This window comes from Lissotriton vulgaris, chromosome 2_1 (genome assembly GCF_964263255.1).
Source record: "Lissotriton vulgaris chromosome 2_1, aLisVul1.2, whole genome shotgun sequence".
NCBI classification, from domain to species: domain Eukaryota; kingdom Metazoa; phylum Chordata; class Amphibia; order Caudata; family Salamandridae; genus Lissotriton; species Lissotriton vulgaris.
The window spans coordinates 810,570,833-810,597,737 of NC_141687.1; the positions used below are offsets into that span (position 1 = coordinate 810,570,833).

The 26,905-nt window shown below is 43.4% G+C and overlaps 1 protein-coding gene across 3 annotated transcripts in view; it reads right to left on the reverse strand.

The window, feature by feature from the left end:
- The window catches only part of NFE2L2 (NFE2 like bZIP transcription factor 2), a 145,994-nt gene that overhangs the window by 34,071 nt on the left and 85,018 nt on the right, over nt 1-26,905 (reverse strand). For all 3 annotated transcript variants that reach the window (XM_086956194.1, XM_086956193.1, XM_086956191.1), the window contains exon 2: nt 8,188-8,457. In XM_086956194.1, the coding sequence (XP_086812320.1) occupies nt 8,188-8,457 (270 nt within the window). The remainder of the gene's footprint in view (nt 1-8,187; nt 8,458-26,905) is intronic.

A 26,905-nucleotide genomic window follows, 5' to 3' on the forward strand; every position in this document is an offset into this window, starting at 1 on the left:
AAATCTCTTTTTATTCAAAGTTCCCATTAGATTGTCACGCTACGGTGCTGCACAAAAGCTAACTTCTCATCTATATTTCAAGTGATGGATGGATTGGACTGAAGCAAGTTTATTAAAGGCAGATAATCACAAAAGGTGTGCTATGTATAAACAACCTACACCCGAGCATGACTAAATGAATAAGTTACTTACCTTTGGTAATGCATTATCTGGTTATCTAGACACATACCCCAAACCTTAGAATACTCACCTGGCATAAGACTGGGTCTAGAAATGTTAAAGCAGTTCCCCTGTGCGCCAATAGGTAGTGTAATTTGGCTCCAAATCAGCATCATCCTCGTCTGGAGTGACCGGTGCAGTGCCTATGTAGGCGCAACCCCAGTGTGCTTTTCAAGACTTTTCATGCCAGAAGCGCGGAGGCTAGAGGCACACTGGCAAACTGGTGTACAGTTCTTAGGCCCTTAGAAGGGTGACTTTACACTGTAATCTCAGAACAAAGAGGGCAGGATGGTTGGTACGGAATCTGCCGCTAGATAAGGGTTTCTTCCAGATCAGGTCTTACCTATAGTAACTCATGCATCTCATAGAGACTTATAGCCGCAGATTTCTTACCTTAGAATAGATACACAATCAATATTTCCCTGGAGGTGGTCTGCGAAACATATTTTTGACCAAACACTCGTGCAGGACCAAACAGGCAAAGTGTCTTTCACAACAGACCTGACCATCCAGAGTAGTGCTTTGCAGACGTGAACCGAGATGCCCACGTAATAGTCTGACAGATATTCAGAACAGGAACTCTGGGAGCTAACGCAATGGTCGCAGCCTTGGCTCTTGTAGAATGAGCACGCAAGACATCAGAGGGTTGCTTCTTGGCCAATGCTTAGAAGATAGTTATTCAAAGCACTATCCATCTTAAGATGGCCCATTTCTGCACAGCCTTCCCTTTCTTGGCTCCAACATGCTCTACGAAGAATTGATTGTCCATCCTAACCTCTTGAAAATGGTCAATGTAGAACGACAACACTCTTTCTGGGTCCAGGCAGTGAAGTCTCTTCTCCTCTTTAGAAGGGTGGGGCGGAGGTGGGCAAGGTGATGTTTTGGCCTACATAAAAAGGTGTCACTACCTTTGGAAGGAAGGAAGCACACGTTTGAAGAACAAGTTTATCTGGGTAGAAGGTGGTTTAAGGAGGGTGAGCAGTGAGTGCCTGCACTTTGCTGACCTTCCTGGCCGATGTTATGACCACTAGGAAAGCCATCTTAATGATTAGCAAAAAGAGTGGACAGTTGTGCAGCAGTTTGAAGGGAACGCATATTAAAAAGATCAAGACTAATTTAATTCCCACTGGGGCATGATGAATAAGATGAAACGTGTTGAAGTCACAATGGGTGACTTGACCAAAGCAGGCTGGTCCGGTAACCACAAAAATGCTGAAATGGCTGACAGATAACCTTCAACTGTGCCCAGAGAAGAGCACTGACACAACAAATAACAAGTCTTGAGAGAGCTGCAGAGCGATGTTCTTAGATGCACACCATGCCATAAATTTGTCCCAATGGCAGACATATAGTGTCTTGGCGAAGGGTCGCCTGACTGCCAGAAGAACAATCCAGACTTTGAGAGGAAGGTCGAAAAATGTAAATTGTCGATGCTCAATCTCCATGCATGAAGGTGGAGGGTATGCAGGTTCGGGTGGAGAACCCTCCCCCCATTGCTCAGACAGAAGACACTCCGGAAGAGGCATCCTGACCGGAGGACCAATGCTTATACTCACGAGCTCAGGAAACCAGAAGCTCCGTGCACAATTACTTGTTCCTGATCTCTGCGAGAACTCTGGACAGGAGTAATATTGGCAGAAAGTCGTACAGGAGACTGGAGCTCTACTTGAGATGAAGTGTCTGAGTGAGAACTGCCTTGGAAACTTCAGCATGCAGAACTCCAGACATTACATGCTCTCAGCGGTGGCAAACCGATCAAACCAAGGCTCTCCACACTCTTGAATGAGACCTTACACTACCCCCGGATGGAGAGACCATTTGTGATTCGCTAGGCAGCAACAGATTAGTTCATCCGCCATGGTGTTCGGAAAGCCCACACAAGGAGAGGGGGGACGGAGCGCTGAAACTTTTCAGACACTCACCACCAGTCACAGATCTGGGTTGAATCCATCATTGTTCTTTAGCTCACTTCACCACCCCCGTTCAGACACCGCTACATGCAAATCAGTCTTGACCCTGTGCATCATGGGAACAGTCCAGCCCGAACTACTAAGCCATGTCTTCCCTGGACCGGAAACAAGCATCCTGGGACTGGTTTCAATCAGAAAGCCCGCCAGGTGATGAATCAGCAGGAAAATGCCCTGACGTTCCAGCCATGTCTAGAGAAGCAGGGCCTCTAGACAAAGGGTTCACAAAACCACCCCTACCCTGCTTGCTGAAGTACAATATGGTGGTGGTGATGTCCGTGAACACCTGCACCAGCCTTTCCCTTAAGAAGGGAAGAAAGGTATTCAATGCCAATCTAATCGCTTAAAGTTCCAACAGGTTGATATAGAGCCCTGACTCTGCCAGAGACCAAAGTCTTCTAACTTCACCTCTCTCAGATGGCCACTACGGTCAGCTCTGGTTGGGGCGGGGTCTGCCACGGACCTAACCACAGTTCATCAGCCATTACTGCAGGTCTTTTACAGTTTTCTCTGAGATCTGGACCATGTTGAAGAGACTCCCCTGATGCTTTGTCCACTGGAACATCAGGTCCCACTGCAGAGCCCACCTATGCCAACGGGCATATGTCAGTAGTAGGATGCAGGAAGCTAGGAGGCAGAACAGCCTTTGAGTCAGTCTCACCGAAATCCAGGAAAGAGGCTGAAACATCGGTATCATAGCATGACTATCCTAGATACGCCGCTCGGGAGGATAGATCAAAAACTGCAGAGTCTCTAGAACTGCTCAGATGAAAGGGAGCATCTGAGAAGGGAGTCAGGTGTGACTTAGGCATGTTGATAGTCAACCCCAGCGAGTGCAGGAGGTCTGCCATAGTCTGGAGGGAGTCAGGAGATGACTGCCTGGGTCAAGCCTGCCTTCAAGAGCCAGGCACTAAGATAGGGTAAGACTAAAACTTCCAACCTCTGAAGATGTGCTGCAACCACTGCCATCACCTTAGTGAACACCGAGGGGTGCTGGTATGGCCAAATGAGATGAGGGAAAACAAAGAGTTCCGGGCCCGACATGAACCACAGGTAATGTCTGTATGCAGGCAGGACGGGATGTGGAAATACGTGTTCTGCAGGTCCAACGCCTCATCCAGTCTCCAGGGTCCAGGGCAGTCAGGTCCTGAGCTAGTGTTAGCATCTTAACCTTCTCCTTTTTCAGGAAGAACTTGAGAAGGTGCAAGTCTAGCACAGGGAGAAGGCCTACATCCTACTTGGGCACCAGAAAGCAGCGGGAATAGCAACTACTGCTGAAGCCAGCACCTTTTCAATGGCTCCCTTGGATAGGAGAGCCAACACTTCCTGATTGAGCAAGGAGAGATGTCCTCCTTCAGCAGGTCATAAGTGGATGGTATGGGTGATGGGTGTCCAGAAAGCAGAAGGAGTAGCCCCTGTGGACAATCTGTATAACACACTTGCTGGAAGTTATTGACTGCCAGTGGTGCATGTGATGGATGATCCTCCCTTCCACTGAATGTCGATGTTGGTATGAGGGCACACTAAAGGGATTTGGAGTTTTTAACTGCCGGGGGCGATGTGGACTGAGTCAACCTCTGGCAAGGGGCCCCACACGGTCTAAGGGAATTGAGTCCACAACTCAGAAAAGACTAGTAAGTCTGTTGCCTGTGGTTGACAGGTGGGAATAAACGTGGCTGGGGGCTCTTCCGTAGCCACGAAAAGGGAGGAAGATTGACTGAGGTTGGCGAGGGGACATAGAAAGGCCCGAAGACCTGGCCGTAGCTTTCCTATCCTTAAAAAGCTACAGCGCTGAGTCCATCTTCTCACCAAAAAGGCGAGAGCTAAAGGGCATGTTCATAAGCGAAGCTTGGACATACCCCGAAAAATCAGTTTTCAACCAGGCATGGCGTCTAGCGGCAACCAGTGCTGAAATTGCTTGGCCCACTGAGTCGGTCGTATTCAAACCTGTATCTGATGCTGAACTTTTCTGCATCTCCATCATCTGCAATTGCTGGTGACAGTATGGCTAAGGCCTCCTCTGATACAACCGGCAGCGCTTGAGCAACCAAATTCCAGATTGTATTGGTCATATTGGCACAAGAGCACGCAGTATTTAATCACTGCAATGGTAGGCTGGTGGAAGAGAACATACTGGAGAGGGTATCCAGCCTCTTGGACTCCCTATATGGTGCAGTGGTAGGGAATGTATGGGATTGACTCGGGAAGTGGAGGCTTGGGCCACCGAGCTTGCTAGGTTGGAGTGCTGGGCAATCGTCCTGTGCACAGGAACCCCTGTGCATGGCTTGGACCAGGCTGGTGCCAGACATCGGGAAGGGCTTTATTAAATGAGATTAAGGATTCGGAGGGGGGCAAATCCCGGTTAAAGTACCTCAGTCAAGATGTTTGTATCGACTGCCACGGAGGGCAACTGAAGATCCAAGACATCTGCCACCCTTTGCACCACCATTGTGAACAAAGCATAGTCATGGAAGTGGGAAAGACCAAGCCAGTGTCCCATGAGGTGTCTAATCCACTGGTATCCACCAGTTCCTCATACCAGTTGTCCTCTGTGTCATCTAGGGGATTCTGATAACCATATAGGTCATTAGTACCCTCCCATTCGTCTACCTTTCCAGGCCTATTGAATGAAAAAGGCACTGGCTCTAACTCAGAGGGCACAGTCGCGGTCACCGTCAGAGCTGGCATCAGACAAAGCTCATTCGGCTCTGTGTCAGAGTCCGGCACAAAGATGGGGAGGGATGATACCACCTAGGGGCGTGGCCGCACCAGGAGTGCTGATACAGAATTGTGACCTTCTTCAACGCCATTTCCTGCAAGTGGTGCCTCTACAGATCCAGCACCTGATACAAGGGGCTCGACTGACACGGAGGGCAAACTGGGAATCCAGTTGGGGGCCCTCCCAAACCCACGGGCGCAAACACACTACAAAGGGGTCAAACAGCCCAAATATGAGGTTCATGGCCTCATAGAACTCTTTTAGTTAGGCTGGGGTCGCCCCGGCTCCAGGATAGTCAGTGAGGTGTGGAGCAGACCCTGGCACAGGCTCAGTCAAATAGAGAGTCCTAGTCTGCTGATGCTCCTGCGCCCCGTCTGAGGCCTTGGATAAGCATGATGAAGTCAAAGACCTCTTCAACGTCTTTGACTCGTTCTTTTGGTGGGGCTTACCCGACGACTTGGATCCACAAGACAACTGTTGGTTTTGGCTCCGTGAGCGGTCCCAGACTTTTTGCAAGACTGGGATCGTCCATCATTTGGCGGCTAGGAGCTTGAGAAAACGCTCCTCTGCGCTTTTAGGTGTATGGCACAGCACTCCTCGCAGGCATTATAGTCGTGGTCCTGCTCCAAACACCAAAGAAAAGCGTGGGTCTGTCACAGACTTCTGCCTGTGACTGGCAACACATAGCTTATTTCTTAGGGGAGATTCCTAGAACACCAGGAGAAGAATTCTCAAAAAATTTATGACAAAGTCTACAAATAGCCAGTAAAATTTTGAAAGAGGTGGTAGTGCTTCACATATCTGTGCTGAGTTGCGCAGAAAAAAAAGAACAGACGTCAGCAAACTGGTATGGCGCATGGTCCACGCAGACACAGAGCTGAATGACTCCACCTACCGGCATGCAGGGGGTACTGCTCGAAAATGTTCAAATACTGCCTGACGCCTGGGGAATAGTCTAAGGTAAGGAATCTGCAGCTAGAAGTCTATATCAGTTTAAAAAATGTCTTGCATGGATACCAAGTTTGAGTAGAATAAGGAAAAGTTACTATTTCTACAGCAATAGTCTCATAACTTTAGAAAAATTTACATCTGCCAGGCAGTGCTTTGAAATACTAAAAGGTATTTTGAGGGTTATATTTCAGGTCATGTGTAATCCATCTTTGATAGTCGCCTGTCAATTTACGAAATGTGCAACATTCAGCTCTCCTTTTAGCTAGCGAGGAGTGATGTCTTTGCTTTACTGGGCAGTGATGAAAAGACTACTTCTCAATGCTCCAAGTAATTCCATGCAACAGCTAAAACATGAAAAGCATAAATATTTAAAACGTACTGTCCCAGGTGTGGACACGAAAAAGTCAAGAGTTCTGTTGTCTATGCGGTATGTCACGACCTTTGCAAGATTTCATGATTTGCAGTGACCAATGCTGCTAAAAAGGTCAATAGGATGCTTTGTAATGGATTTTTCGATAGATAAAAATTGAAAGAGGACTGTCTATTCAGAGGCAATATTGATTCAGTCAACCTCAAAGTCTGAAGTAATAAAAATCGAGAATACAAAGTACTGAAACTTACAAAGAGTTTAAACGTTTGTTAAATGTACCTGCCATTAGAATATTTGGATGTGTCTGCAGCAAGCTGGCTGATAGAAGAGAGAAAAAAGTTAAAAAAAAAGGTGATAGATATCCCTTGCTGCCATTTGCCTACCATGTCAAGGCAAATATCCCTAAAGTGTTGGTATCTTGTATCTGCCTAACATTTAGGAGTTGAGGTTTACTGTAACTTGCTAAATAGTTATTCAACACAAACTTTCCTTCTGATGAGAGGCCTCAGACATAATAAAGGATCAATAGAGAATGGGGGATGCTTTTATCTAATAGTTAACATATACTTGACTAAGGGATAGGAGTTTTGGGCAGGAATCTTGAGTCCATGTGAACACCTCAAATGATCTTTTGCATCGAGTGCATGAACTGCTGGGCGTATTTTACGATAGTTGTTCTTGTCTAAAACTATATGCAAGCTAATTTCTTCCTTAGTGCAGCGCTCACCGTGCTCCGAGTGTCCTAAATAAGACCAATTCAGGGTATTCAATTACATAATTTGTAGAATAGGTTCCTGAACCGCTAAGAAGCGGGACGTGCGCAATTTCAACCATCAAATCTCCTACCCATGTGGAGTTAAAGAGGAAGGTTCCAATCGGTTCCCACAACAGACAACATAACAAGAAAACAAACAAAATCTTGAACAAAAGCTAAAGCCCTCATATTCAGGACTCTCCTATGTCCCACTATTATTTGTCCACTGTACAGGTTTTTGACTGCATCTGCAGAACAGAAGGGGGAGAGGTATAGGAGAGAGTAATGGGGGCATGGGGTGTGCCACAAAGGAGTCTGGGTGTATTCTGATTTTTTTCTTCCACCAACAACTCCTACTAACATGCAGGTGCTCAATACTTTATAAAACATCCAGAATGATTTGGGACGTATCTGTGTTTCTTGCAAGGCATTAAAGTTTACATTTTGGGGTTTAGGTGTTGTATAAAAACACTCAACATTCTGATATTTTATGTGAAAATTGAACATGAACACCATCTGCCATTTGAAAACCAATCCGATTTCAATTAATGTTTTTGGAGAAAAAATATTTGTAAAAAAATTTGGAGCAGATCACACGAAACTTGTAACATTGACTCCATTCAACTGCATGGCCCAAAAAATATAAGGCACTGTGACTCTTGAGAGACTACCAGCCATGTGCAGCTTCCTTGTGAAACAGTGCTATTCAGCCAAATGAGATTGGGAAAGGAGAGCCATTGCCTGAAAACACAATTCGTTTGAGGAGCACACATTTTTAAATTGATTTAATCTGGTTCATCTTCACTGCTATGAGGAGTAAAAAAGAATAAAATGAACAAAAAAATTAATTCTAAATCAAGGGAAAACAACTCAAGTGAAAAAGTGATATGAAGAAAATGATCAGTGTAAGAGAATACGATGGCCACTTAAAAAATAGCTAACTCTAATCTAAGTCTGTTCCTCACAGTTAGAAGAATGGGGCAATTTGAGAAGCTGGAGGAGAACTGCTGTGAATGTGAATGGTCTTGAAAATGACATTGGAGGATGATTTTACTAGTAAAATACTAAAATCAAACATTATAGATGGCAAGGATCTGTATAAACAAAGAGGAGTACACCTGTTCTTGCCTACCTCAAAAATGAAAGATTGTATAGTTAGTCGCACACGAACACAAATGAAGATCCAAATCAAGTTTGCTTATGTTACCTGTAAAGAACTGTTCGAAATTCTGTCAGTTTCCGCTTCAATATGCTGAGGTGGCAGGATGGGAACAAATTCCCCTGTCTCTTCATCTAGCTGAAGCTGAGCCAGTAAGGCTTTTTCTCGCTCTCGTTGAAGTGCTTCCAAACGCTCCTGCTCAAGTTTTTTCTGCTTCTCCAACTCATACTCCTTCTGTCGATGACAGTAATCAAAGACTTCGCGCCTCGCTCCAAGATCTATATCTTGTCTCCAGAGAATGTCAATCAAATCAATTTCCTGTGTAATAAAATGAAGAAAGAATATAAGAACATACACATCTAGAATATACTGGACATTTACCAAGCTGATGGTAGTTATTCCATCTTATTTCATAAACCTGCTTAAAGGATCATAACTATGCAATACTGCAGACATTTTCCTACTTCAATATATTGAGATGTAAAACAATAAAGAACATATAGAGGAGAGCAAGAGGTGCTAAAACAGTCAGGAAAGAAGAGGAGGAGTGTTGCAACCGATATTCCCCTGTCTCTCATAGTCAACCCTTGTTCACCGTCACTATTTTTTTAGAGAAATCATCAAAAGGGTCCAAGACAACTCAGACAGATTCATGTTATGAGAGGCCATTACAATGTGACCAACGAGGACCATAGTACTCATTTCACATGTAGGGGATAGTCAATATTTTTAGGTCGGCCATATAGCGGCAGCAAGCATGCGCTGCTTGCTCTGCGAGGCACTCAGTAATGATGCATGGAGTGAAAGTTCTGCCCGATCCCCAGCCCATCTTTTTCATTGGCTTGTGTCTTTGTCCTTACTAAATGCTGCATTCCGATTGGTTTTTAAGCCGTCAGTCCTTCCTTATGACACCCCATGTCGTCATTTGTATCCTTCCATGGCTACTGGCCCCTTTACTTCAAGTGTTGCATGGTATGTGGTACTTAGATTGTGGGCACTATTTTCTTCCCATGCCTTCCTGCCCTCCCACCCGCCTGCACTCCCGTTGTTCCTGCCTTCTCACCCCCCTGCCCCCGCCCGCACTCCTGTTTGTAATGCAATAGGTCTTGCGTAAATGCGAGTACTATTGCATTGCAAATGCTTCTTTCTACAAGTAGTCATTTAACCTTAATCTAAACACAGTCTGTAGTTTACGAGAGAAGGGAATGAGGAAAGGAGGCGAGGTTGTGGTTCTGGAAAATCTTATATTTCTTTTCGGTATAAAACTAACCTTTTCTTTTCCGAGCTTCTTACACAACAATTCTGCCGCAGTGGTTTAACCCTCTATACCAATTTATCGGGGTTGAATGGGCACACACACACACAACCGCCCCTTCCAACCCCCATCCTTCGATCCTATCATGGTTGCATGACACCGCAACCCCCCCAACCCACCTCCACCTTTATAAAACTTGCTGGGATTGCAACTTGCAAATTGCACATAAATACCTGCACCAAGTGCACTAACAACTCCCAAATTAACTTGTTCAGTTTGTGATTTACAAATAATATACACCGGTCATGCATTAACCCATTGATCTTTTGTGTAGGATTTAACCAGAAATGTGTGGCATAAACACATAGCTACAGGAACTCCCTACACATGATTTCATTGTGATCTCCGCCTGCCATCCAACTGTTTTCCTCCTAAGACCACAACTCCCAGTGTTCAATTGGTATTTGTTCCTGGTACGTGAAGGTGTGGGCGGCGTGTTGCTAAACGTGGCCAGTAGGAACAATGGTGGCGTAGCCCGTGCAATGAGCATGTGCCGTATTTATGCAGCTTCAAGTCAATCGAGCTAGGCTCCCAAGTCATGAATTAGGCCAGTGCCAAGGACCGGATAATATAGGCTTCATTTCAAGAAAGTAAGGACACCTGCATAAGTGTATGTACCTGCAGCTTTATGGGTGCGATTCAAATATAACTCAGCAGGTTAGTGTGCCTGCTTAGTTGTTCTGTGTGAAGGTCACAGTGAAGGATGAATGAATGATGGGGCTGAAGTGTGCGCGGCCTCTAGATGGTTGCGGTTCGTAGTGCTGCAAAGCTATTCTTAAGAGTTTACTGCTTGGTGAGCTGACGTTATAAAGGGAATGCTACAAGGCCAAGAGACATTGTCCTTTGTGGCGGGCTCTGCATCTCCATGTGATGGCACGTGCCGTAGAGAAGCATTGTATTAATGGCTTAAGGCAATAAGGTCGACCCCTTTGAATTTACAATTTAAGATACCAATCGCATATACTCGCTTATCCAAAGCCCGAATGCATGTCATCCAGCACAGGATCTGTGCAATCAAATATCCGACAGCTTTTATTCGCAGCCAAGAGAGAGATCAACCAGCGGTTGCACGCAAGCACCCTGATCCATTACTATAAAGTCCAAAGAATCCCCAGGGGATTACGCATTCCATTGAAGTCCACACTCTGCAAAAACAACTCAAGGTTCACTGAAAAATGGTACGGGATTTTAAACAGATGTTCCCTTGACTTAATCCTCTTTATAGTTGAAGAACTTTCTAAAATGCTTGAGGAACTGGATAACGAAGTGACCCAGTTAAAACAAGAACTAAGCAGCAAGTTAACTCCCGAAGAGTGGCACGAAACATTAGAAGATATCAACATTCAACTAGATTAGTACACAAAGGAAATTAATTAAAGTAAACTTAGAAAGTTCAAAAGAGACACCGTGGATTATAAACTTGGCAAAGTTTATAACTAGGCCGAAATTTACGCAGCTAGAAGACAACAACGCCCCCACTTTAATAGATCCACAGAGGGTGAAACTTCTTCATCAGACGATTAAACTTGCACTGGTCCCCCGCGAGACACTCAGCGTCAGACTCCGCAACACACTGACAGTCAACCGACTACTTCTTCCTACACAAACCCAACAATAGCTACCTCGTCTTAGTCTTCTTTTTTAGGACAAGGCACCGACCAAATCGGCGATCCAGGAGAACACAGTTTAACAAATTCACATCAACCAGTGGCAAAATCGACACAGAGCCACAAAACTTAGTAATTAATATTTCTCAAACAAACATCAGTGTCGCCCAAGCTAAAGTATTCAAAAGGGCATCTCCTTTGTTCCTACCTACATTGCCAACGAATTAGACATGCAAGTTTGTTTTTACAAATTTATGCGATCTCTGAGACTCAAACATTTCTTCAGCAATGTATGTGAACCACAAACCAGAGAAGACACTAGTACCCTTATGGACCTAAGACCCAAAAGCTCTTTCCTTGCAACAAACAGTGAGTCACAAAATTTTGGACACTTTCGAAGTTTTGGTCCAAAAGGACCTACAAACCATCTTCCAAAAACGTCAGCACCACAAATCCATATTTTCCAAACATGAACGACAAGCCCTAGCGCAGCTGGCAGCAAATGATGGCATCACCATCTGCAAGGCCGACAAGGGTGGCGCCTTAGTTATACTTGATATGAGTTTTTACAATGATAGTGTGACTGCCCACCTACATGACTCCAATCTCTACATGGAAATAGATTCTGATCCCACCAAGGAATTCAAAAATATTCTTTAAACTCTCATTGAACATGCTGTTCAGTTGGGAACCATTACAGAAAGAGATAAAAGATACCTTCTCAAAGATTACCCGCAAATTCCCTATCTGCATATGGTCCCAAAAATCCACAAACACGCTTCAAGACCCCCATTTAGACCTATTGTGAGTACCCACAAATCCATCCATGAGCCGATCAGCACTTATATCGATAAACACTTACAAGCTAGCGTCACAAGCATGCCCAGCTACATTCAAGACACCACCGATTTTCTTGTGAAAATCAAGAACATCCTCATTGATCCAAACCTACCAGTTTTCCTCTGCACTATTGACGTCAATTCATTATATACATCCATTCCCCATAATCTCTGATTACAAGCTATGGAATTCTCTTTACTGCAAACCCAGAAACCATTGGATCTTCAAGTTTTTCTTATGGAATTGATGCAATTCACTTTACTCCACAGCTACTTTAATTGTGCAGACAAATTTTTTATTAAACTTTCGGGAGTAGCCATGGGAAATTGCGCCGCTCTGGCGTATACCAACCTGTTTATGCACCAATACGAAACCGAGCACATCTTGACGAACTCAGAATGGCAAGAACATCTTCAGTTTTACTACAGATATATCGATGACATTTTTCTAATGTGGACTGGTTCAGAAATACAACTCACCACAGCCATTGGCCACCTCAATCAAGTAAATGAACGTATCCAATTCACTCATACTATCAGTTCATCTAGGATATCTTTCTTAGATGTTGACATCAGAATTGTAGATCTGAAATTGGAAACATCCATTTACACTAAGCCTACGGATCGAAACAAATATCTTCACTTTACCAGTTTCCACCAAATGAGTCCAAAGAAGCACTTACCCTATTCCCAACTCTTGCAAGCCAAAAGAATTGCTTTCACTGGGAACCCTTACAAAACAGACAGTTCTAAAATAATCAATACATTTCTTCAAAGAGGATATCCCAGTAACATCATTAAAACAGCGGAAGAAAGAGATGAATGCAAAGAAAGCACACAATTGCAAACCAAGAAAACTCAAACTGACAACACAGAGACACGATGTGTATTTGTCTCGAAATATTCTACTCACAGTATGAAAATCAAACAATCAATTATTAAACATTGGCAACTGTTGCAACTTGAAAACTACTTCAAGAACAATTTCCAGAGCCAACCAATTTTCGCTTACCAACGTTCGAAAAACCTACAACAAATGTTAAAACGGCGTAATACCAAATTCACAACATACAAGGGTACAGTTCCATGCCACAAATGTGGCAATTGTAACAGCATTATACCGGGTGCCACTATTATGCATCCATAATATTATGTATCCCAACGAATCACGGACGCCCTGGACCTGGTGGCTCCACTCGGTGTGGCAAAAACGGGGGGCCGAGCTCAGAGATCGGCTCCTTGGTACAGCAAGGACATGCGGGCGGCCAAAGCAGCGTGTAAACGTGCTGAAAGGCAATGGAGGATTGCCTACTCGACCCACGCCAAAGCAGAGTACATAGACTGTAGGCGCAACTACCATAAATTGATAAGAAAGGGTAAATCACTGTACTATTGCAACAAGATTAAAGAAGCTGAACAGTCCACTAAGGAACTCTTCTCAATCTATAAATCTATTGCGGTAGGGAAGCCCGCTGTGGTGCCCAAGAAACTTTGCACTACGGAGGGTTGTGACCGTATTGCAGAGTTCTTTGCAAACAAGGTTACTAATATCTACAATTCCTTCCCTCAGAAGGCAGACAATAGTCCTTTACACCCGGAGGCTATTAAAATCAAAGGGGAACAACGATTAACCACCTTCGGCACCCCTCCAACTGAGGAACTTCTCCGCATCTGCGGGTCGATAAAATCTGGCTCCCCAAGAGACCCGACCACTCCTAGTCGGTTGAAGGGCAGCCTGCAAGTACTTGAACCCTATGTTCGCCACCTATTAGATACCTCCTTCAAGTCCCAGAGTGTCCCCAATGCTTGGAAGCAGGCAGTTGTACTCCCTCTGCAGAAGAAAGCCAATGCCAGTTTCGAAAAACTTGACAATCTTCGCCCAATTTCCCTCCTGCCCTATATGGCTAAAGTGGCGGAAAAAATAGCCAACTTACAACTAATGCAGTTCGTGGAGGAGGCCTCGCTACTCCATGACTCGCAATTTGGCTTCCGCCCCCGTCACTCGACGGAATCGGCGCTTCTCGTGGCGGTCGAAGCGCTACGACAGGGTGTGGATGAGGGCCAAACCATGGCTTTGATCTTACTTGATCTAAGCGCGGCATTCGACACTGTAGCACCTTCCACCTTGCTACAGTGTCTGAATGAAGGTGGGGTCACAGGAGAAGCGCTTGGCTGGATCGGGTCCTTCCTGTCTGACAGGTGTTTTCAGGTCCGATTGGGTGAATGCTACTCGAAGGAGATTGAGTTGGGCCAGGACGTGCCTCAGGGCTCGTCCCTGAGCCCAACCCTATTTAATATCTATGTCTCCCCCCTAGCAGCCATCGTGGAGGGCCACGGCCTTCGCCTGGTGTCCTACGCCGATGACACGCAGCTGGTCATCTCCCTATCGCGTGCACCTGGCCTTGCAGCGGACAACTTCAGGAACTGCATGCAAGGCCTGGCAACCTGGATGTCCGCAAACTGTTTAAAGCTGAACGGTAGCAAGACTGAGGTGCTCGTGGTGGGGGGAGGGCCATCTGCTTGGTCGTCGGCGTGGTGGCCGCCCTGCCTGGGTCAGGCCCCGTTCCCTGCTGTGAGGCCAGGAACCTCGGCGTGTGGCTGGATAAGGACCTTGCCTTTGGTCCCCAGAACGGCCGGGTGACGGGGGTGTGTTTCGGTGTTCTGAGAGCCTTAAGGAAAGTCTTAGACCTTCTCCCTATTTCTGCTCGAAGGACGCCGGTGCACGCCCTGGTCACCTCGCGACTTGACTATGGGAACCTGCTATATCTGGGGGCCACGATCAAGGTCATGGGCCGCCTGCAAGTGCTCCAAAACGCCGCGGCGCGGCTTGTACTCAGGCTCCCTAGGAGGTCACCCTCCAAACCAGCTCTACAAGCCCTCCACTGGCTCCCTGTGGAGAAGAGGGTAGAGTTCAAGGCCCTCTCCACAGGCCACCGCATTCTGAGCGGTAAAGCCCCTGCTCCGCTCCAGAGTCTGGTGACCTACTATGAGCCCACACGTAATCTACGATCCTCACAGACTGGACTGCTAAAGGTCCCCAGAGTAAGGAAGGCGCGTATGGGAGGAAGATCTTTTAGACACCTCGCTCCCAGATGCTGGAATGCCCTACCTCTAGAACTGCGACTAGAACCATCTGAAGTCCTGTTCAGGAAGAAGCTTAAATCACACCTTTTCCGCAGGTAGCCTTCCGTGGGAGGGGGGGGGAGGGGCAGCCACTTCACATATCACAGCGCGGGGACACGCCAGTGGCGTAACCAGGCGCTTTACAAATGCCCAAAATCAACTCAAGGAACTCCCATTCACCTTCTGGTGAATGCCACATGCAACACCACCAATGTTGTGTACTGACTTAAATGCCTGTGCGGCTTGCCCTATGCGGGTAAAACCGAGCGGAAAATCAAGGTTTGTTTAACAGAATACCAAAGCAACATCCGGACGAAAAACTTAAAATCATGTGTAGCAGCTCACTATGTTAATGCAGCCCATAATATCAGTCAAATCTGGTTCCTGATACTGGAGGTCGTCAAGAGAATTGAAGGCAGAGACCCTAAAAAATTTCTCTTACAACGCGAATTGTATTGGATGCACAAGTTGAACTCTCTACACCCGACGGGTCTCAATGAGAGACTAGAATACAGCAGTTTCCTGTGAACTTTTGACCCTGTGAAGTGTTCCCCCTGTGTTTGATCCCTCTCTGGTTCTTACTCCATCTATCCCTTAACCAATCCACAGTTACATGTATATTTGTTTTCTTCTCTTTTCCCTTGCTTTTCGCTTTTTCCACACATTTGTTTTTCACGTTCATACACTTTTTTTCCTGCTCGTCCTCTCTTTTTGTATTTTTCAAGTATCTACTTACTCTCCCTAACATTTCTCGTTTTCATGCTTGAATCTCTGCTACTCATTTTCACTAATATCTCCTTTTTTTTGTCTATTTTCACACTTTTCTGCTCTGTCATTGTTCATTTTGACCGACATCTTTCTTTTCAGTTTACCCTCGTATTTCCCATTCTCTAACTGTTTTTACATTTAGTGTGTCTTTTTTGGTACTTGCAGTCCTTTTTTATGGCAACTTTTGCGGTTACATGCCATGTTATGACCCTTGTTTTGCATCACCCACTTCAACTTGTATCTTTCTTGTGATTTCACGTTTCCATTTTCACTAGTTGAATTCTGTTTTACTGTTGTCTTCACTCACTTTTTATGTAACTTTATTCGCGTGTTGCATCGCGTACACTAACACCGGCAGTCCTCTTTCTATTACCTCTCATGAACTTATTGCGCATGCTCACGGCTCACTGGGTTACCCACACCACTTTGCGCTGATACCACTGTGTTCGATTACTGCTTCCAGAATTTTGTTCACAGTAAGCCTCTTTTTCCCTCGTTTTACTCCTTATACTGCATTAAATGGAAACTCTTTCTTGTCAGTTTGCACGCACGCGGAGCACTTTTTTACTGACTACAATGGTAGTTCGATATATTTTGCGTATTACCCACGAGCTCTTTTTAGTACTTTCCATCTGTGCACTTTTTTATTCCACCTTTCACGTTTGAATTTCCGATCATATCGGGCGAACGCCACGCCCGTGGTCCGTTCACTTGGCTGTTTCTTTCTTGTTTTCCACGTTTTTGTGGCACTTTCCGGCATGTTACGCACCCGTTCTTCAGTGCTTTTAACGCGCTCCTGAAGGCAGGATGATATTGGACTAGGCACCTTCACTACCTTGTATATATTCCTTATTTTAGTTTTCTCACAGTGCTCCAGTTTCTTCCTTTCACAGCAGTACGTAGATTTTCACAGTTTCACCGGTTACTCTCCACCACTACGGTCGCGTTTCATCACTGGCACGCTCCATCAGATTTAGATGCATTCTTCCTTTGGGCCTCTTGTTATATTTTTCCTACCTTTGTTTCCTCCTAGATACTTGCCCCCTGAAGAAGAGCCCATGGCTCGAAATGCATTGGGGGGCTCCTTACTAAATTAAAAATTGAATACATTTCGACACCAGTGAACGCATTGCTGCAACTAGAATTCGCCTACTAACAGAATTTGGAATCATGTGTCGAAATATGACTAATTCTACTGGTTGAATTAAAAATCTGAATATCTACACTACTACCTTTGATGATTTATTTGCGTTACTTCTCAGCAATTGACTTTGCCTACAGGCGTGCTCAAGTTACTATCCTTACACACGTAAGGTTCACCGTAATTAATGGCTTAAGATCACCACGTCTGCCTGTAGATACAATATTGTAATCTATTTGTGTGACACCCGTTGCTCACCTGGTGGCGTTCACTGAATGGCCACTGGTATAGCCGCTGCACCATTGTTTGCTGCTTTCCACAACCGAGGCCATGTAGCAAACAGCCCCTTGAGGCCAAGATGCAGACTGATCTGTAACAAACTGACTGTGCCTGAGTGCAAGCACTATACAAAAGTCAAATCTATTAGCATAGTGTACGTGAACCCAAGCACATCCAAAGCCTGGGCAGAGATCAGTAAACCTACAGCCAGCTGCTATCACAAACCTGTGGCTCCCATGCGCACAGAGCAGCAGTGATAGCTATCGGTTTGTAGGGCTTTAAGTGGGATGAAAAAAGTGGGGGGGTGGTCTCTTAAAGGGGCGAGCCAATGTAATTAAGGTGTGGCTTAAAACACGTAAGCTAAAAATCTGTGCTTAGCATAGTGTGCCACCGGACTTGTATTTTGCAGTTTCTGTCATTGCATCCAGATATATGATACAACAAGTAACATCATACCTACAACAAGTCAGGACTATTGGTTTTTATTGCATAAGATAATAAGCAGCTTGTATATAATATTGAAACAAGCATTTACAATGCAATTGGCCTCGCATTTACGCAAGTTTAAGCTATTGACATTGCAAATGACAATGCCTTTTATTTAAGTTTTAAAAACGAAAACAAAAATAAAAGGCATTGTTATTTGCAATGTCAACAGCTCAAACTCACGTAAATGCGAGACCTATTGCATTGCAAATGCTGGTTATATTAATCGTGGGACATGTCTTTAAACACAGTGAAACCAACATGAAGCATTGGGAGCATGCAATATACGAGACACGGCACCTTTTCCAACACACTTGGTAAGCCTCGTTGACATTCGGTATTTACAGCGCTTTGTGTCACTTAAAACGGGTGTATTATTACACTCAGCATTTGATCATCATCTTTACAATCTGTGAACACCAAAAGCTCAGATGCATTAGGGGACCTGAGGCACATGCCTTAAAAACATATTTTCAACCGTCTGGATGCTATCTACTCCTGTGTATCCCCATACCTCACTAAAAATCTTTGAGACACACCTGGCCTGATAAGCCTTAATTAGGGTTTGTGGGCGGCCAGGACCCCAGCCTCTAAGGAGAGCTAGCAATGGCAACACTGGCCTTAACAAACTCTCCTTTCTTATAAGACATCTAGGACTTCCAATTTTTATTGCAAGCAAACCTTACCCCAACATAAGAGAAGGCCGGGAATTTAGCCACAGTGTGATTATTCAACCTAAACGTTTTTGATCTAGTAGACCATGGTCGCACTTCCATCACATATTACATGGTGAAGTTAACCGCATGATCCAAACTGGCCATAAATGCAACCAACCTGTTCAGTAACAACTGTAAGCAGACTGCGGTCCTAGCCATGAAGACCGTATCGTCAACATACAGTAGCAACGGAACCTCTCCCTTTCCCATCCTTGGGAAATCGCTCTCCACAGAAAGGCAGCTTGCTCCAAACCATTAACATTAAGAGGAAAATGAAAAAGGACAAGGATACACCCCTAGCTAGTACTGAAAGGGCGAGTGCAAACTGAACCCTGACAATACTGCACAGATGCTGAAGTATGGGCCTGTAGATCTCTTAAAAGAAGCAAATATCCCAATCTTTCCCATCGCAAGAAGAAAGCTCCGTAGCTTTTCAGAAACTAACTTATCAAAGACGAACGTTAAGTCCATAAAAACTAGGTGGATAGACTCAGAGCAGGCAACAGTATACTTGTTTATAATGAAATAAAATTCAAGCATTGGTGAATTGTGGATCTGCCTAGCCTAAAATTATATTGTACATTAGAGATTAGATTAATCTCACCCGCTCACAGCAACAGCATATCTCTAAAAGCACCCTTCCCAAAACCTTTGCAACGGCATCAATCAGGGATATTTGCCGATAGCATTGGGGATTATCTTTACACCCCTTCGTGAATACAGAGGCAATTACAGCGGAGGACCACAAGGGCAGGGCCCTCCCTCACTGAAGCATTTAAAACCATTGTCCAAGCAGGATCCCAGATCTTAAGCTCATCCAAAAACAAATCAGGAGGATCCAGTCAGGACCAGGGGCGGTAGTTCGTGATAGTGCCAAAAAACTCTGACTATCTCTTCCTCCTTTTATATGGAATATGCATCATCTTGTGCTTAGACAGCTATTTATAATGCAATAATAGGCACAAGATATTTCCTCTGCAATCCTACTTTTATCTCCATATCTAAAAAATTTATTTTCACTTTAAACTGCATCAGAGTATTGGTAGCTCACCTGTCTCGGTTCGTAAAGTACTTCTAGTCTTTAGGAAATTCTCCACCCCATTGGTGTTTAGAATAAGGATTTTCTTTACATAGCTCGTGTTAATCTTACCAAACCGCATTTGGAATTATGGGGGTTTCTCTGATTTCCAATGTAGTGTAATCACAGAGAGAGCTATGAATATAGAAATGAACCACCAGATAAGGGCACTTCTTGGTCTAAGCATCAAACGCCTATAACTGCCCAGAAGAATAGAAACTTACATCCTGAATTAAAGCAACTCCGAGTATGATCTGTGTGCATGAAAGAACCTTTTTCCGAATTTCTTTTAGCCCCTGGCATCCCCAAATTATATGGACCCATGTTCCAGGTTCTAAACATCTAGGACTGTGATTGGAGATATTTTGGTTCCAATTATGTAATAATGGTGGAGTTTAGTATTTCAGCCACTGTGCATAGATTTACATTTGCTGGAAGTTGGATCCTCTTAAACTTGCTTCTTTCAGCCTTTTATTCTGTGCTACTCAAAACAGTTTTTCAAAATCATTTCGGGAGATTCACAACCATCGTACCAGCCTCGAGACGTTAGGTAGATTACACAGATCCCCAACTATTACTCTGGAGGCTTTGATTTGTAAAGTAATATGTTTGTTAAGTTAAGGCATATATTTGATTTGTGAATAGGGAAGTTTGAAACTTGAGAAAGTGGTAGTTTAGGTCGAACAGTTTCCCAGGGAATTAACTCACTATTTATGAAACAGTCCCCTAATTTCCCGAGATCAGCTTTCACCCATCTCATTTCACCATGAAGATCTTGAGGTCATAACCATTTAAATGAGTTCCTGCACGAAAAGCAAGGGTTTGCAAAAATCTACCCAGTTGTGTTTGTTTTCGCATAAAAACGACGGTTGTGCAGTATCTTACCAATTTAGGATTTTGCACTCGGAGAGTTGGGGAGGGGGGGAGGGGGTACATATAGCTGAAAATTTCACTCTTCATCCCTTCTAAAAATAAATTTGAATATATTAAAGCTGACTAAATTGTAAAATCTAGCATTTATTATTAAGAAGGTTGTAAGATAATATCCCTTTCCATCTGGAATAGTCAGCCCCGCTTCTTCCTATGTTAAGTTACATTTTCGCAGGCTTAGCCATGATAGATGTTTGTTACTAATGAAACTATTGATCTGAGCACCAATTTTAGAGAATAATTTTATTAGTTAAGTTGTTTGGAACTGCCATGAATAACACATTTAAAATAGAGAAAATTTGCATTGTAACTACAGTTACTCTGCCTTTAATGGAAATTGCCGCTTATTCCACCTGTCTAGCATAGCTTTGATCTTATGTATAAGGTGGGTATAGTTTAGTTTATATAGATCATCATATTGGGTAAACACTCTAACCCCCAAGTACTTTTATGGCTTCCAGTGATAAGACTGATTTAAAAAATAAAGGCAGTAATTTAACATTCGTATTAAAAAAGTAGGGCTGAAAGATGAAAATGAGTCAAAGATTATTTAATTATGCTACTATCGGATTGAAGGTACAGAACCAAATTGTCGGAGCACCTTACTTTTTCTTGAGACACAGACAGTGGTTCTATAAAGACTACATAAAAGTGAAGGTCTGGTGCCTCTCGGGAACACCAAAGACTTAGTTGACCCCTCATATATAGAAGTAATTAGCCTGATGAGCTAGTTGGGAAATGACATTATCTCCAGTACTTTAACCTTTCTGCTTACAAAGTCAAACGCCTTCTCTGTGTCTTCAAAATACTGTTGCGGGAATTTTATTTGCTGTAAAATAGTCAATGGTTTCTACCAATAAGTGTATATTGTTATATAAATGTCAAGCAGGGATAAACCCATACTGGTTCTCATTTATCAAGTTCAGAATTACCTCTGAGATTCATTCCATTAAAATGATTATATAGATTTTATAGTTTGCGTTTAACAGTTATTAGGCTAAAATTATTCACATTTTCTAAATGTTTCCAGTCTATTTCAGAATTTGATTTAACAGATTTATTAGAGGGATTTTTTATTGTTGAAACGGAAGCTTGAATCACTGTTATCGGAAAGACATCTTCAACTGCAGCTTTGTATTTAGGAAGTGACTTCACTTCCTAAATACAAAGCTTTTTCGAGTTCCTCCTGCTCTATAGGACAGATCTAATTGGATAAGCAAAGGAATTTCGGCTTGAGCTAAAGGTTTTAGCTATAGATCTCTGTAGGATTTAAATATTTTTTTAGATTTGGAAAAATGCTGAAAGTAGATTGTTTCGATTTGTCAACTGTGTGAGATCAATGTTCCAGTATTGGAATCTGTAAGTTTAGAGACCACATTCTGGGTTTTTTCAGGCTCTAGACAGCCAGGCCAAGAGTTTCCCACTTAACTCTTTCTCCTCATACATCTGTTGCCCAAATCTTTGGGCATTAAGAACATCTTTTTCCAAGTAAGACATTCTGTAAATGCAATTTAATGGATTCTCTAGCTCGGTAATTCTGCCTGTGGTAGTTGATCAAGTTAGGCCTTGGCTAATTGGAAAGCGTCTGAAAGTGCTTTTTATTTGATTTTCTCTAATTTGTCAAGATTAGTTTGGAAAACAATTATTCCTCCCCTCCAAGTTACATTATAAGCATCCCAAATGTTTCAAATTGAAGCAGAACCCTGATTTTCATCAAAGGAAAGTCGAGTTCAATTGCCCAGTTCTTCCCAAAAAGATATATTAGAGAACAAACTCTATTTAAGGACCATCTTGATGAAGGAGTAACTGTGAAAGTGAGCTCTATCTCTAAGTAAATGGCTGTAATATCAGAAAAACAATTTGGGATAAAATAGGTTATAGAACTTGTTACTGTACTGCGAATGAGAAAAAATGAATTTGAGAAGCAGACTGATAGTGAAACAAAAAAAGTGTTTGTCTATCATTGGGGCTGACTGCTCGCCTGGGAGAAATTAAGAAGAGTTCCTCCTTAAGCCTTTAAAGAGCCCTAGCAGTTTTAAGATGGCCTTCCTTTGTACATGTTTCAACTTACTTATACCTTATTCCGCTGACTAAATAACATTAAAATCATCTCCAATTAATATATTCTGTCAAGAGCCTACTAACTGAAGTATTAAATCATAAATAGCATCTGGGTCATCTACTATTTGACCGTAGTATGAAACAACAGTAAAAGTAGATTGATTCAGTGGTATTTTCACAATGGCCCACCTCGTCCGCTGCTGTTTTGACTACATTGTCAAAACATTTCTTGCTGCCAAGAACTAAAACACCTTTATGTGCGGCAGAGACACATGAAGTTTCTAACAAATTAAATGGGGCTCAATTAAAATACTTTCCATTTGTTTCTTGATATGGCTCTCTTGCAGAAGCATAAGGGTAGCCCTTTGCTCTGCTTACCAGGCTGAATTTATTTTCTATTTTTCAAAACTGTTTAGGCCTTAGACACTTAAAAAGATAATGTTAAACTTTAATGATGACATAAGCGTAAAGTTAATTGTACCGTATGGTCGAAAGGACGGAGCACACATCTTAAGCAGCAGGTCCCAATGACTGATCTATTATTCTATGAACCATACAAAGATTAAACCATTCTTGCAGGAAATCGTCCTTTCTACCTTGTGGGACACAAATTGCAAGCATAACATCGGCTTGATTATATTGAGTTTTATCTGGGACCTCAAGACAACGGCAATGATTAAGTGATTAGATCCCAGGGGATCATAGTGAACTAAAATCTGATAAAGTTAAACTCAGCTTGGTTAATTGTAAAACCATCCATGGCGCATAGAGCCTAACAGGGGAAGTGGAAAAGCACTTGAATAGCATAACAAACTAAATTTTTAGCTGTTCACCAAGATTTACATTTAAAAGTAAAGAGCAATGAGGAATAGAGCTACAAGCAGCACTGTAGATGCTCTTTGGTGTCAGGGAACATGAGATGAATGAGGAAGTCTATTTTTGGCTCACCAGGAGAAGCAGGTGGGGACCATGGAGGGAGAATGAAAGGGGTCCTTTGGGAAATGTCAGTGAATGTGCCTGGGTATCTTAAGGGGTGCAGGGTAAGGAGTGGAGGAAGAGGGGCAGGACCTGGGTGAGACCTACCAGAAATGGTACTAACCAGGAGAGAAAACAAGGTTTCCTGTAACAAAAACCTCATATCGATCTATCGGGCCTGACCAGTTTGGTAGTTTATCCCTGCTAGTCACCAGGTGAACCAAAGTCTTGCAATCTATGGAAGACAGTGAAGTGAGATGGTCTTAGGCAAAGAAGAGAGTAACATCATTGGGCACCTCATTCTTTGGGAGCATCAGACACATCCATTTTCCTGGGGCTTGTCCAACACACCATTTCTGGATTAGAGACTGGTTGTAGTGGGGATTCTTATTTGAATATAGCATCAATTTCATTAAGAAAAACTCCAGAATTACTGGTGCTCCCCCTCTTTCAGAGCAGTGCCCCGAGAAGATAATGCATAGATGAAGAAAGAACCCTCCACAGATCTTTTAATATGCATTGCAAAACTCTAAATTGCACATCTCTCACCATCAGGGTTCCTTTCACAAGGGTAAGTTACAGAGAGAGTTACTCTGTTGAATGTGGCCTCATTCTGTTTAATCAAAAGAATGGGCATTCTGGCTGTTGAGTTGACAGAAAAGATGGCTGATGCTTCAGTTTTATGCTTCTCTGGAGACCCACCACACCAGGAATAAAGGGCCCTCCCGCAAGATTTACAATGAGTACTTCTTCAAGTTAAGCCTATACTCTCTCTCACATAGAAGATAAACTAAGATACAATTCAAGCTGAGACCAAGACTGCTACACCCACTGGGTTCCTTTCATCATCTCAAATTTTTAGTTTGATGATGCTGCTTCACAGCACGGGTGCCAAGCCTCGTAGAATGGTTCAGGTGAAGAACAGCATGCTTGAAGCCAAGCCTCCCTATTTGGTTCTTTACAACAAACTTCTTCCTTACTGCCCATTTCGTAGCAGACACGAAAGCAGTCTTGCATGTTGCCAATAACATCAGGAGTGTGGAATTCCTATAGTACGAGGCCCAGGATATATTGTATGGGTTCAAGGACAACAAGTTTTCAAGTAGGCCCAACCCTCAGCAGCACACACCCTTTGGCTGCCAGTTTACAGTACCACATTATGAATCTGGGAAGGTCATTTTCTGCAGTTAAGGTAATAATTGTGTACATTGTTAATGCTGTTCAAACTTGTATTCATGGTTCATTAATGTAAAGCCTTTATTGTTAGGGTGGGCGCAGTAAGGAAGCGTTCTAAGCTCAAACTACACTGCTGACAGTGGTTCCAATATTAAAATGTGCACACACGACTGCCAAGTTAAAAAATATAAGGCTAAGAATGATGCTCCCAGAATGTTCTCCAATTAGATGCAAATATTTGAAGAAGTTTGAAAGCAAGATCGATGAGTCTTTGCTTTCAAAATAGAATGTTCACAGAAAAATGCAACTAGGAAGACGTTTTAATAAACTACTGTGAAATTTTAGGTACATTTCTTTGAAGCATCATTTAGTAAAATATTCCTAATGGAAAATCAGTGCAACCAGTTTCTACAAGAGGATGTGGGCTAACGACTTGAGCGGTCGACCTCGAAGCTGGGAAACCGGGTTCGACTCCCTGCAAAGACGCTCAACATCCTGTGATTGTGGGCAAATCACTCCCCGTGCCTAACGGAAAAACAAAAAAAAATGTGTCCGCCTGCAACGCAACTGGTGCTCATGTAAAGCGCTTTCATACCTTTGGGTCGAGTTCACGCTATACAAAACAAAAACAAAAAAAAGAAGATTATGGGAAACATAAACAAAAACAAACAGTGGCAAAGCCAATAATTCCAGCATTGTTGGTCAGCATTTTGGTTTTGCCAGTGTGTTTCTTGTTTTTACATGGTTTTTGTAAACCTTTATTGATGTGGGAGGTACTGGGCCACTTAACAGGCACAGCTTGGCGGCGCTATATGCGTAACTTCGCATTTCAGTGCGGCGATACCACCACACGGAAATGTGTTAGTCTAACGCCCTGAAGCGTGGTACTTGGCAGAGCTGTATTTTTGTCATCCATATCTCAGTGAGAGGCCCGGGCAGAGAGGATTTCATTGCAAAGTTAATGCGGCTTGCTGACTCCCGCCTCCAGAGTACTCCACGGCTGCCATCTTCCCAGAGTATGGTCTTTTATTAAAAACTGCACGCGTACTCTCTTTCCCGCCTTCATGCGTGCCTAAGCAGAGGAAAAAGTTTATAATTCTATGTAAGCATTTTAGGACGACCACGTCAGCCAAGCTCAAATAGAGATTTGTGAGTGTATAAATAAAAGCTAGTTCTATAACAAATAGGAGGAGTACCACCAGAAATCAGGCTATACAGCCAGTATCAGTGGAATGAGACCGTGATTTGTAAGAAGAAGTCCTTCTTTGTTTTTTAAGGAACCCCTCACTCACCGACCTGGTCGGTGACATGCTTCATCATCGGGGCCACCTTGACAGCCGAGTGCCGTCAAGGTGTGCTGCGACACCTGAAAATACAGTGGAGTAAAAGCTAGTCTAAAGGCAAAGTTGTTTAGCAGTCTTCCAGAACTGCCAAAACAAAATTCCGATAGTTTGTCTATTGAAAAAGCCCAAATTATGTTCCTATGAAGCAAAAGCAGAAGAAACAGCACTAAAACATTTCTTTGTTTTGGCCGCATGACGAGTAATGTTATTTTTGAGTTGCCAGATTGTTATCTGCCAAAGGAATCGGGAATGATAGGAAATTATTCAAGCAGAAAATTAAGCTGTGTTTAATTTTGCAAAAAACACAGTTGATGGACAGAATGCAGAACAATGTCTTACATTCACCCCAGTACAAAGATCTGGCCCTAAATCCATCGTTGTTATGCACTCCACACCACCCTAGGCCAGACAATGGCTATATGCAAATCAGCCTTGACCCTGTGCCTCATGGGAACAGTCCAGCCCGAACTACCAAGCCATGTCTTTCCTAGACCGGAATCAAGCAGACAGAAACCGGTCCTTGGATGCTTGATTCCGGTCTAGGAAAGACATGGCTTGGTAGTTCGGGCTGGACTGTTACCATGAGGCACAGGGTCAAGGCTGATTTTCATATAGCCATTGTCTGACCTAGGGTGGTGTGGAGTGCAAAGCAACGATGGATTTAGGCCCAGATCTTTGTACTGGGGTGAATGTAAGACATTGTTCTGCATTCTGTCCATCAACTGTGTTTTTTGCGTGTTTAATTTTGCAGCAGTTACGAACACATTTCTGAAGGCTATGTCGCTAATTTTCAAAATAGTATGCACTGATTCTAGTGCAGTCTAGCACAGACGAGTGGTCAGATGGCTGAACTATTCCTTTTCCAAAGAATGCAAAGTTCTGTAAAGGAGTGTATAGGGCTTGGGCGGGTGTCCTGACTTGGAGGTTGC